The 13070-nt window shown below is 43.7% G+C and overlaps 1 protein-coding gene across 1 annotated transcript in view; it reads left to right on the top strand.

Moving 5' to 3' along the window:
* EVC2 (Ellis van Creveld syndrome 2) overlaps positions 1-13070 on the top strand; it is a 143046-nt gene that overhangs the window by 49737 nt on the left and 80239 nt on the right. Inside the window, exon 9 of the mRNA XM_008566319.1 lies at positions 12589-12913. Within this exon, the coding sequence (XP_008564541.1) occupies positions 12589-12913 (325 nt within the window). The remainder of the gene's footprint in view (positions 1-12588; positions 12914-13070) is intronic.

Here is a 13070-nt window from a genome sequence, read left to right as displayed (position 1 = left end):
CAGTCACCCCAGCAGCTGCCCCTCGGCTCCAGCCCTGCCCAGCTGTTGCCCACCGAGGATCGGAAGAGACAGTCAGACACATGGGAGAGGGCAGGTTGGCAGAGTCAACCGAGGAAGAGAGGAAGCTCTCCGTTAAGTCTAACCCTGAGAATGAAAACGCCGACAGGGAGAAATCTCCCCTGAGAGTCTCTGGCGCTGTGGATTCTGGAACCTGGGGGAAATTCATGGATGCACCCTCCTTCTTTTAAAGAGGGGCTTCTGAGAGACCCCTTTCTCCCCAGGATGTCCGGCTCTGCCACTGTGGCTCCCTGGTCTCCGGGTCTGACCCCAGACGCCCTGCTCCCCATAAGCTACTTTCAACCTCTTATTTCCGTTTCCATTTGGGCTCCAAGTCCTTGGCATCTCAGTGCTGAGGGGAGGGTGGGCCCTGTTTGTAACAGGCACAGATCACGGAGTCCAGGCCTGCTTCTTGTTTATTTAATAGACTATTTAGAACAGTTTTAGATTTACAGAAATATTGAGAAGATAATGCAGGGAGTTCCCATATGCCCCCTGCCCAGTCTCCCCTGTTCACACCTTACAGGAGCCTGCTGCTATTGTTATGATTAGTGAGCCAATATTGACACATTATTATCAACTAAAGTCCATACTTTATTCAGATTTCCTGCATTTTATCTAATGTCCTTTTTCTCTCTAGGGGAAAAGACTTTACTGGAGCCTGTCTCCTCTTTGGAGGAAGGGTATTTTCTCACCTCATCAGCTGATAATAGCTAACCTTAAGTATAAAGTGATTTTCCCGGAAAAACAGAATCTTAGAATCTTGATGCTAAAAAGGATCTTTGAGGTCATCTGGTCTAAATTCTTGGGCAGAACAGAAATATTCTCCTTGGTATGCCTGACAGAGAGCCAGCCCCTTTCTACTTGGACATTGTCAGTGATGGCGAGGGACTGTGGTCTCTCAAAGATTGCTGGTATGAGTCGAATTGTTTCTCCCCCAAAAGATATCTTGATGTTCTAACTCCTGGTACCAGTGAGTGTGATCTTCTTTGGCAATAAAATCTTTGCAGCTGTAATCCAGCAAAGAGGAGGTCATTAGGGTGGGCCTTAATCCAATACGACTGGTGTCTTTAGTAGAAGTGGGCAATTCGGACACAGAGACACACAGGGTGAAGAATGCCACGTGAAGATGGAGGCAGAAACTGAAATGGTGCAGCTGTCGGCTAAGCAACAGCAAGGACTGCTGGCCACCACCTGAAACTGGAGAGAGGCCTGAACAGATGCCCCTGCAGAGCCGTCAGGAGGAACCAACCCTGCGGACACCCTGATTTTGGACTTCTGGCCTCCAGGACTGTGAGAATAAATTCCTGTCGTTTTCAGCCACCCACTTGGTTGTACTTTGTATAGCAGCCCTAGGACACTAACACAGCACCCTAACCCATACTTTCTGAGCAGAAGCTGAGAGACTGGGCCTGGGGATCTGCATTTTAACATGTTTTTCAAGCCATTCTGACACCTAATAGTTTAAGAACTTCCACAGGAGACCAACGTGCCCAATTGGTGCATCCTCTAGTCAGTTCTGAGTTGAGCCACAAGAATCCCTGATCGAAGACTGCAAATGCTCCCAGCTCTGTCTCCCCTACCCTGGGCATTCATGTGCACCCCCCAGCCCTCACTGGCCAAAGGATGCTCTGGGTACCTGAACTCCCTGCACAGGTGACTTGGACTTCTGGCCTCCAGAACTGTGAGACAGTACCTTCCTGCTGTTCTAAGCCCCTCAGTTAGTGGTCCTGTTACAGCAGCTCAGGGAAACAAACGTGGTTGCCATCTTGGTGTCGGGTGGTTTATATTCCTCCAAAGGTCCTCCTATTTTTAACAAGAAATCCATGCGAAGAGTTCCCCGTGAGCAAACAACCGGTGGAACGTGGTGTCCTCTTGACACAGCCTCTCCTCACCTCCGCTCTGGTCCCTGCGTGGTGCCTCTCCCCCACCCTCCTAGAGCTCTGTCATCTCTTCTCGAGTCCTAGCCATTACCATATCCTCGCTGGCCTTTGCACTAACCTGACACCCACCCCTGACCCTCCGGTCCGTGCTGCACAGACCAGTGGGTCTGACTGGATCACCTGCTGCTGGAAAGCCTTTGCCAGCTTCCTGTTCTTCTAATTCCCAGCATGGCCTGCGAGGCTATGTGTCATCTGCCCAAGGCCACTTAGCCTGGATGGAAGATATTTTATGCTCATGTGATCACAATCACCACATATCTGTAAGGTTGTCGTGGAGGAGACAGTGGAACCTGGGACAATGATAGAGATTTTAAGGAGGCAGATGTCAGCTACTTATGAAGACCCTTCTAACTATCTGAGCTCTCCTGTGATGGAAGAGCCCACCTGGAGAGGAAGTTGGTACCTGTATTAGTTTGTTTCTGTTGCTTATAATGGAATACCTGAAACTGGGTAATTTATAAAGAAAAGAGGTTTATTTGGCTTACAATTCTGGGACAGGTACATCCAGCGCTGGCCTCAGGCTGCTGCTACTCATAGTAGGAAGCGGCAGACAACTGGTGGGTATAGGATCATGTGGCGAGAGGAAGTAAGAGAGAGAGAGAGGGAGGTGCCAGGGCCTTTTGAACGACCAGCTCTCGCAGGAACTAATAGAGCGAGAACTCACTCACAACCCAGCCCCCAGGGAGAGCATTAATCCATTCAAGAGGGATCTGCTCCCATGACCAAGACAGCTCCCAGCACTGCCACAGTGGGGATCAGATTTCCACAGAAGCTTTGTGGGGACAACACATCCAACTCTATCAGCATCTCATCATGGTGGGTGTGCATGGCGGGTTGGAGGGCTGCCTGGCAGGGAAGATGTTGAGGAGCTCTCAGTATTGGATGGAAAGTTGACTTAGCTGACATCCAAGGCTTATTTCGTATCTAATGCCATCTTTAAATCTTCCATCGTACAGTTTCTTTTATATGACTGTCATCTAATCTTCAGGTAGATTGCACTTATCTTTCCAAATGAGAGTTTCAAATGTTATCTATCCATCTGCCTGTCACTCATCTCTCCACCATCCAACCACCCCTCCATTCGCCCACCCGCCCGTCCATCCACCCACCCTCCCCTCCTTCCAACCATCCACCCATCTATTCACCCACCCACCCATGTGTTTGTTATGTTTCCCCTGCATCTTCTTTTCTTTTCCATAAGGAATGACATTAAGGAAGACTGCGACAGACATAGCAACAGCAACAACAGTGAGAAGTAACATTTTCCAGCGTCTGTTTGGGGCAGGCCGTGGACCAAGTGCTTTGTGCATGCTGTTGTGAGGTGGTGGGGCAGAGGGTAGAGCAAGAACCTGGAACCACATGTCATGGGTTCAAACCCCAGCCCTGCCAGTTAATAGTTACGTGACTTCAAACACGGTATTTTAATTTTTTTTTTCCCTTTTTGTCTTTTTTCGTGTCCGGCAACGGATCGCAACCCTCAGTGTCACGCCCGTACCGGACCGGGACCGGCAACGGGATCGCAACCCTCGGTGTCGCGCCCGCACCTCGCTCAGCCGTTGAGCGGGAACCAGTCTGTATGTGGGATCCGAACCCTCGGCGGGAGCGCCACCACACTCCCAAGCGGCTCACTGTAGCAGTGTGCCACCGGGCCAGCCTGGTATTTTAATTTTTTTGTGCCTCAATTTCTTCGCCTGTAAAAATAGGGGTTAATCACCTACCTTACAAGATTGTTGTGAGGATTAAATGGCTTAGTATATGTAGAGCTATTAAAACAAAGCCTGATCATAAGAGGCACTATTATTAATCCCCCCAATGACCCTCCTATGACATGGGTGATAATACTCTCACTTAATCAACGGGGCAACTAGGCTCAGAGACATTAGTAGCTCACCTGAGTTCACCCAGTTCCTAAGGGGTGAAGCTGATATTGGAATCTGCGTGGCTCTGTAGCCCGTGCTTCCAAACATAATGAAATGCTCAGCCCTTTGTAGGAAAAGGGGATTAGTATATGCTCAAGAGCGGTGAGGGAAGGTCATGAGGATATGAAGCAGGGAGAGGAAGTCTCACTTCTCCTTTTCGCTTGTTCCAGAGCTGACAGTCAGGTCACGGTCTGGCCAGTGCGTGGCGTGGGGGGTGGGCAGTGGGATGGAAACCCCAGGATAGAAAGAGTGAATCTGTCCACATGTGTGCTCGCCCTGAGGAGTAGCTCAAGGCTGGAAGAGGGGAGCCCAGTGCTACTTCTAAACAGAGAAATCTTTAAGAGAAAAGTCATCAGAGAGGAGAGATGCGAACTGATGATCCCTTGTGTCTTACAATCTAAGTTTATACCACACTAAAAACTTAGTGGTTTATCATGTGTCTTATTGATGTTTCGCTCTTATACAGTGACTGTCTTTACTGTGATTTAACCTCCCATTACAATTTGGACAGTAGATATACTTGGGAGGTACCCCCCACCCCCAAATTTCTATTGTCCAGGCGCTCAAATCAACAGTATATGAACCTGATTTATGGTTTGGGAAATGAATCTTGTGTTATCTGTCCGTGGAAATTAGCTTCTGAGGAGGAAAATTTCGGTTTCACTAATACTGAATTGGTTTTTGCGGGTCTATTATGATGCTACCAGCTAACTCGAAGATGCCAATTTACACGGTAAAAGATGGATGCGACTGTTTGGTTTTCCTTCTGAATTAATTATCCTCGATGTTGATGAATGAGTCCTTTCACGTTCAGGAGAACGTTGACTGCCTTGTGTATCAATTCTATCTTAATTGTTCTGACACCTTGTTTACTATTTAGTGAGAACTTGATTAATTTTTATATGAAATAAATAAGAAAAAAGACATGAATGTCTTTCTCTCTTTTCTATAGTCGCTGATCAAAGTATTAATCAGTACTTGAATCATTTAAGTGGTGCTGTTTCTTTCAGACAGATGCTATCATGGGCTGGCCTATTCATAGGTTTTAATGGCTTATGTTTATTAAGTGCTTCCCAGTGCTGGACATGTCTGCACTCCTGTGTGAAATCCGTCATTTCCACAAGGCACAGCCCTTGTACAGTTTGTATATGTAGCTAAACTGGCCTGAGCAAATGTGTTCATCTTCGAAGTGCAGTGACAGGATGGCATTTTTGTGACCTGAAAAAATGAATGTTCCCTGGAAAAGCAGTGTGCGAATCCTGCTAACATTGCCAAGTTGTTGAAGTGGTGAAGACGTTTAAGAATCAGAGCCCCGCACGTGTAAATCAGAATGTCTCTGTCTGCCTCATGGAGTCATTAGGGACACTTGGGGCGGGGGTGAAAAAATATGTGAGTGAGGGTAATTCAAAAACTTAGTGGAAAATAGCACTGAAAGATAATATGGATCTTTCCATGACCTTTTTAAGTATCCTTGTATTTCATTATTGTTTGAATAATTAAAAATGCCAAAGGGGGGTGATGGAAATTTGTCTCTTGACGAGTGGACCCATTCCTCTGTATAAATGATGAATACTTAATATTTATTTTCCTCTCCTGTGGTCATTTGGGAAATTAACAGATGAGAGTTAGCTTCCTTAATATCACGGTATTTTAGTTGATTTAAAGGGACATTTTTCTTCCTTTTGTGGCTTTGGAACACTCTGACAGTTTTTATTATTGCCACTTCTCACAGTTTATCTGTAGCGATTAACATTAAAATTGTTACAATAGAATGTGCCTGTGAGATTGTCTTCCCAGGTAATTGGGAAGGCTGAGCTGTGGGCACTGACGATCTGCAGGTGGTCTCCTGAGAGAGATGCCTGAAGAATGAGGAAATTGCTATTATGTGGAACCAACAAAATGCCAGACTCTATGCTGTGCATTTTATATTTCTTATCTCTTTTAACCCTGAACCATAATCTACGAGGGTGATCCCTATTTTGCTGGTGGAGAAACTAAGCCCTTTACCCGGGTCCCTTAGGTAGAAGGTGATCTGACAGCAAACCGCTGTAAAGTACCTGGAACACCACCTGCAATCGACCCAGCACAAGAAGCCACAGCATTTTCCTATGTAAGTTAATGCACTAACGAGTTAATGAATGAGGGATGGAGTGGTCAGGTAAGGAGTATTCGTTTCCTGTTCAACTGTAACAAACCATCACAAAGCTGGTGGTGTGAAACAACACAGATGTATTATCTTAAAGTTCTGGAGGTCAAGGTCCAAAACGGGTCAGCTCTAGGGAGATGCATTTCCTTGCCACCTTCAGCGCTTTGAGGCTGCCCTCATTCCCTGGCTCGGGTCCCTTCCTCTGTCTTCACCAATGACAGTCATCGCTCTCCTTTAACACATCAACCTCTCTGACTCCTCTTCTGCCTTCCTCTTCCAATTCTAAAGGTCTTTGTTATTGATTTGTCTTAAGGTCAGCTGATGAGCAGCCTTAATTACGTCTGTGACCTTAATTCCCTTCGCCATGTGACTGAACATATTCACAGGTTCTGGGGACTAGGGTGTGGACATCTTGGGGGGGGTGGTCCTTATTCTGTCTGCCACATAAGCCTTCATTAGAGGTGTGAGGTCTGTTCTGTCCTCTGAGAGTAGAGAAGTGATTGTATTTTCTGAACTTGCGCGACATTGTTTAGTCCATTTGACAGTTAGCCTTGCCTGAGGCACCATTTGTATTTCTTTCTTACTTTGTGACGGTACACAGCACTCCTTGCACATGCGCGTGTTTCATAAATATTTGTTGAGAAAATGAAATAAGTGAATGGATGAGCTGTTGTTTAGAACTAGACTAATTGGGTTGTGTGTAAAGGACATGGGAACCATTTTGACCTAAGATGGTAAGGTAAATTTGAGCATCAAAAAGAATGACTGCAGTGGATTGAAACACACCAAATATATACAAAAATCTGCACTTTCATAATGATTCTATAGAGAGGCAGGGCATCCCCCTAGGTTCAGCTAAACATTTGAACTCACAAGACTCCAAAGGTCACACTTGGCCTGTCTGCTCGGAAGGCTTGAGGGCTGGAACTCAGCTTGCTGTAAGACAGTGGTAGGCGTTCTTCTGCTGTGGGTCACCTCGCTGCAGGTCACACTGCAGCCTGCTCAGCGGTCGGGAGGTATTCTCTTCCTGAAAGACCCAGCTCAAGTGCAAGGGGATGCAGTCCACACCATGCAGGGCAGGAGTCTTCCTGGCTTAAAAGCTTCATACTCTCGTCCAGATGATCTTGTAACAATTCACATGCAGAGATTCCAGGGTTCCCACAAGGGACATGCCCAGTTCCAAGAGTCACCTCCCTTAGGGAAGTTCAAAGTATGGCATCCCTGCTAGGTATTAGGTATGGTTTATTTACAAGTCCTCCCATTCGGATGCAATTTACTAATCAGGCGTCATTTTTACCATAAGCCCTGTTACCCTGTAACATATTTGATGTCCTTTCCCTTATGAGGTTTCCAGGTAAAAGTTAACCAAAACTCAGATTCTCAGGGAGTTGAGAAAAGTCTTGTTAATATTTTTCCCTCATGCTAAAACAAAAGAAAGCAAGCAGATAAATAAACAGATCCAAATTCATTTGTGACCATTGGAGGTGGCTACGAGACCAACTCTTCCGTTAGAAAATCGATAAAATACAAGGGGAGGAATCAAACATCTCTCCTATTTATGATCTTTTTGTTAGAGCAACTGAATTGTTGATGAGAAAAAGTTCTTCTTTTTGAGGAATCTCAGATCAAAAATGCAAAAGAAATGATAGAATTATAAAATGTGTATGTTTTAAACTCCTAATGAAATCACGGGTCTAGGTAATAATTAGAAATGGATGCTAAAACCATTAGGTGAAAGGTTGATAGGAAATTTTATAGGGCAGGGATCATGATGGCACCATTTGAACCTACGAATCCATCTCAGCATTATCCTGTTGTATGATCCTGTAGAAAGTGTTGCTGGAGGAGAGGGTCCGGGAAGCCCCATAGCCAGCCTAAACCCACCCAGTCCTCTTATCAGGTTCTTGACTCCACCACAGGAAAGAATTCAAGGGCAGAGTCACAGTAGAAAGTGAGAACAGGTTTAATATAACAGATAAGAAATACGGGTTCCATGGAGAGAGTGTGGCATAACTCCAGAGACTGGGCAGGACCCACACCAAGTTCAATACGAAAGTGAGAAATATATACTTAAAGCTCAGTACAGAGTGCAGGCTGGCTCAAGAGAGGGAGCAGCTGCTCACCGAGAGTAAGTTTGGTACAAAAGAAATACACACTCCATGGGCAGAATACAGGCTGGCCCTACGAGAGTAAGCAGCAGCCCTGCCTTCTGCCAGGACTTGGCTTTTATAGTTTCACTATCTAATACATATTCATGCTATCTAATGAATATTCAATTAAGGGGGGTTCCCTGTTTCATAACATAGTCTTGCACATGCTCCATTGGTCTCCTTTTGGGGAGGTTCATTGGTCAAATTCTATCACATGCACCAGACATATTCAAGAATGTTCTGTGCTCCTTAGCACCCCTAGTGGAAGGTCATTCAAAGGACAAACTCCCTTCCACTGAGCATGCTCAGTCACTGGAGGCATATAACCTATATAAATTCCTTTTACTGAGCATGCTCAGCTACTGGATTTACGTAGGTCTGCCCCTTGTGGTCTCAATCTCCCCTACTGGTGCTGCAAATAGGTGCAATAAGCAACAATAACTTTCCTCTAGGGGAGAGCCTAGAGGAGGGGACTGAGACCTTGGGGAGTGGCTTGAAACCCAGAGGTGTTTCCTGAAACCCAAACCCAGGGAAACTGAGCACCTCCTATTTCAGAAGCATACAGTACCATGTATGGGGTGTTTCAGAAAACAAACTGACTGATGAAGACATTAACTCTAACCACAAGTTCACAGGAAGAACAGAGGATAGAGGTATAATGATACCCCATGGAAGCAAAAACGTGGGACATTTTGTAGGATGAATGGCCGGTTTCTCCAACAAGTCAATGACATGGAAGAAAAAAAGGGAGGCCAGATGTTATAGAATCAAGTGGACTTAACTGACATTACAGTATTTTATTTGGCTCTTGAATTAAACTTTCAACTGTGAAAAGACATTTCTTTTTTTTTGTCCTTTTTGAGACCGGCCGCACCACGCTCAGCCAGTGAGCACACCGGCCATCCCTATATAGAATCCGAACCCGCGGTGGGAGCGCTGCTGCGCTCCCAGCACCGCACTCTCCCGAGTGTGCCACGGGCTCGGCCCGAAAAGACATTTCTGACAGTTGGATTAATGACTGGTCACTACGTGATGTTAAATATTGGAATTATTTTAAACATTTTTAATATGATAATGGCAGTGTAGGGAAGTTAAAATTTTACCTCTCATTTTTTAAGGTCCAAGGCTGGGCCTGAGAATTAAGTCAACATAATGTAGATTAACAGGAGAAAAGCATATAAATTTAATGTAAGCATATAATTTAATGCATGGTAGCCCTCATAAGAAAATGAAGACCCAAAGAAACAGTTAGATTTGAACACTTATGTACTGAATTGGACTAAGAATAGCAAGTTGTGAAAAGCAATTAAATCATGATGGGAGGCTAAAGAAAGGTAATTATATTAACAAGGTTTGTTTGCACAGAATGTTGCTTTCCTTCTAGTGTAGCGAGGGCACCTTTTACTTGGGAATTTTACCTCCAACTTTTAAGAAACAGTGTGAAAGTCAGGTTGATCTTCTTGTACCTCCGGGTGTTTCGTTTTGTTTTGTTTTGAAGTGCCTTTAACTTCAAGTAGTCATTATCCCAGAGCAGCGTATTTTGGGGTGGTTTGTCTGCTACCCTTCAGCAACAAAGTTAGGTAAAATAGACATACATACATATGTATGTACAGATAGACATATGCACATAGATAGACACACATATGCACATAGACAGATGAATATGTATCTATCTATCTACGAATCATCTATTTCCTTGACAGTTACAGATGCATGCTGAGGTGAAATGACAAATCTAAAATTTGTTTCAAAATGCTCAATCATTGACGGGAGTGGATAAAACAAGGTTGGTAAATATAGGCAGTTTTTGAATCTGGGTAAAGTGGGAGTCATGCTGTTCTCTCTACTTTTAAGTGCTTTCTATACTAGTTTTCTTAAAACCCTTATATTTTGACAATCAGATGCCATTTTCCCCTGTTGCTTTGCCTCCCATGGATTTGTCAACCCTCATCCTCTGGGTGATGGAGCCGCAAAAGATGACTCAAAGCCCATCTCTTATGAGCAGTGAGAAGCCCCGAAGGGGTTAATCTCCCAGAACCCTCAAGAGCAAGGCATTCCTTCCATTTGGGAAATTAACCACGATTTGGGGTTTTCTTCCTGCATTTATTCTCCAGACCAGGAAGTTACAGGAAGAGAACATAGGTGGGGTTATAGTTTAACAATATAGGCTGGTAACATTCAGTAAAATAAGCAAGGTGACATTCCATAATGCAATTTGCAAGAAGTTAAGTTGATGTACCAACAAACAGCTTATCCTTAGTAAATATTTTCTTTTCCACATACATCCTACAGCAATTTCTTTAGCATATTTAAACAGCATTCAGGCAGTTTTCTTAACATATCTCAAGAACAATCAGTAGGTTAAATAGTCAATAGTCATTCAAGCCAGAATCAAACCAGCAACCTAAAACAGTCAAAGTACGCAATCCCATCCCTAAATAGTGATTAGAATTGATTAGATGGCTTTTGCCAAACTTATCTGTGGACTTTCATCCCCTACTCAAGAGCCTTTTGGTTCATTCATGAATTACCTAAAAATCCTATTCTAAGATCAGAGAATCAAAATTTTTAACCAACTACATTCCCCTGTCATCAAATATTTTTACCATTACAAAGGGTGGGATGAAGTAAGGATGCTAGTGTGTTGCTGGGGATTCTTCTGGGAAGCAGTTTGGCAGCATGTTCCACGAAGTTTTAAAATGTTGCTAACATTTGACTGTAGAGCTAGGGCTGGGTCTGGAGCTCACAGACCCCTCGAGCCCACTCACAAACCCTTCACATGCAGGTTTTTGAGCTAGGTAACCAGCAAAGAGGTCTTTGGAGCCTTTATTCAGCACACACACATCTAAGACCTAGGCAGTCCAAAGAGAAACTCTGAAACTCCACTGCTACCAGCAAAGTCCAAGAAAAACTGAGCAGTTGCCAGCAGAGTAAACATGCTCTGTTTTTGGACACGAGCTGTGCTGCCCAGCTTCTGCTTCACAAACTGAAGCACACACAATAGCAATAAACTAAAAAGATACATAGGTGCACATGTGCACTAACTATACCCACACATAGCCCGTTTACAAGAAATGTGCTGCACCACTCCCTACTGGACCTGAGTCAAGGGAGCCTGACTAAATTATTCCATTTTCCCCACAGACTGAGTGATTCCTTTTGTGGGAGTCTGTACTGGGGAAATTATTGTGCATATCAGAAGTTCTGTACAAAGCTGTTTACTTCTGAGTTATTTAACATTTTGGAATCTGCAAGTAACCCAAATATGCAACAGTAGAAGAATGTGTAATTGTATAGCATTACATCACACAAGGAAATACATTGCAAGTATTATAAAGGAAACTTAGGTTTTAAATACCACTGGAATATGCCTGTAACAATTTTAATTGGGAAAAAAAGTATAAATTTGTATTTGCATCTCTGCAAATAGTGTACATATATGGAAAAGTATACATAGAACAAAACCAGAAGAAAATATAACAAAATGCCTTTATGTACCCACAGTGAATGAAGTCCTTTTCTATTTATCTCTATTTTCCCGATTTTTAAAATGATGAACATAAATTAATTCTTCCTATGCATCTTTCTCCAGCTTCATAGAGGTATAATTAACATACCATAAAATTCAACCATTTAGGAGTACAGTCTGTGTTACTATAAGTGTATACATTTGTTCAACCACGAGCACAGTCAAGTTTCACAACATGTGACCTTGTGAAGTATCTGATAAATTTGTATATCTCAAGACGACTTTATTTTTAAGACACTTTTAGATTTACAAAAATATTGAGAAGATAGTGCAGAGTTTTCTCATAAATCTCGCCCCAGTTTCCCCTTTTATTAACGTCTCCTAGTAGTTTGGTACACTTGTTACAATTAATGAACCAAAACTGATACACAGGTATTAACTAAAATCCATGCTTTATTCAGATTTCCTTAGTTTTTAATCTAATGACCTTTTTCTGCTACAGAATCCCATCCAGGATATGACATTACATTTAGTTGTCATGTCCATAAATTAATTTTTAATTGGGAAAAAAAGTAAAATAAACTTTATTTTAAAATCCTGCAAATATATTATCTATTTACTTTTCTCTCGGTCTCCTTGTTGTTGACTTGTGACTTGTTGAAGACCGTGTCTTATGTTAGTTGTATTTATTCCTTATTGTTCCTAGCATGGTACCTTACAAACTGACTAAGAATCAGCTAATTTAGTAACTGGCCTTTAATAACTGGATGGAGCAGAGGGAGGGAGGAAAGGAAGAGAGAAGGGACTTGCCTACAAATCATTTAAAACCTCAGAGCTTTAAGGGAACTTTGGTTTCTGTTGCAATTTCCCATAGTGGAATTCTTTTGACTTTTGTGTTTCCCAGGTTGGAGATTGCAACCCTGAACCGGGCAGATGCAGATCTGGAGGCTTGTCGAACCCAAATCAGCAAGGATATCATCACCCTTCTACTGAAGAATCTGACCAGCAGTGGCCACCTCTCCCCACAAGTAGAGAGGAGGATGGGTGCTGTTTTCAAAAAGCAGTTTCTGTTGCTGGAAAATGAAATACAAGAGGAATATGATCGGAAGATGGTGGCACTGACGGCTGAATGTGACCTGGAAACAAGAAAGAAGACAGAAAGTCAGTACCAGAGGGAGATGGTGGCAATGGAGGAAGCGGAAGAGTTGCTGAAACATGTTAGTGAGAGGGTAGGTCAGCCCTGAAAGGAAGGGCTTCTCTTCTTCTTCTCAGGGACTCATCATATTCCCCACTCACCCATCCACCCACCCACCCATCCACCCACCATCCATCCATCCACCCACCCACCCACCCATCCACCCACCATCCATCCATCCACCCACCCAT

The sequence above is a fragment of the Galeopterus variegatus genome, unplaced genomic scaffold (assembly GCF_000696425.1).
Source record: "Galeopterus variegatus unplaced genomic scaffold, G_variegatus-3.0.2 Scaffold234, whole genome shotgun sequence".
Lineage (NCBI taxonomy): Eukaryota > Metazoa > Chordata > Mammalia > Dermoptera > Cynocephalidae > Galeopterus > Galeopterus variegatus.
This window is presented reverse-complemented; position numbering and strand designations above follow the sequence as displayed.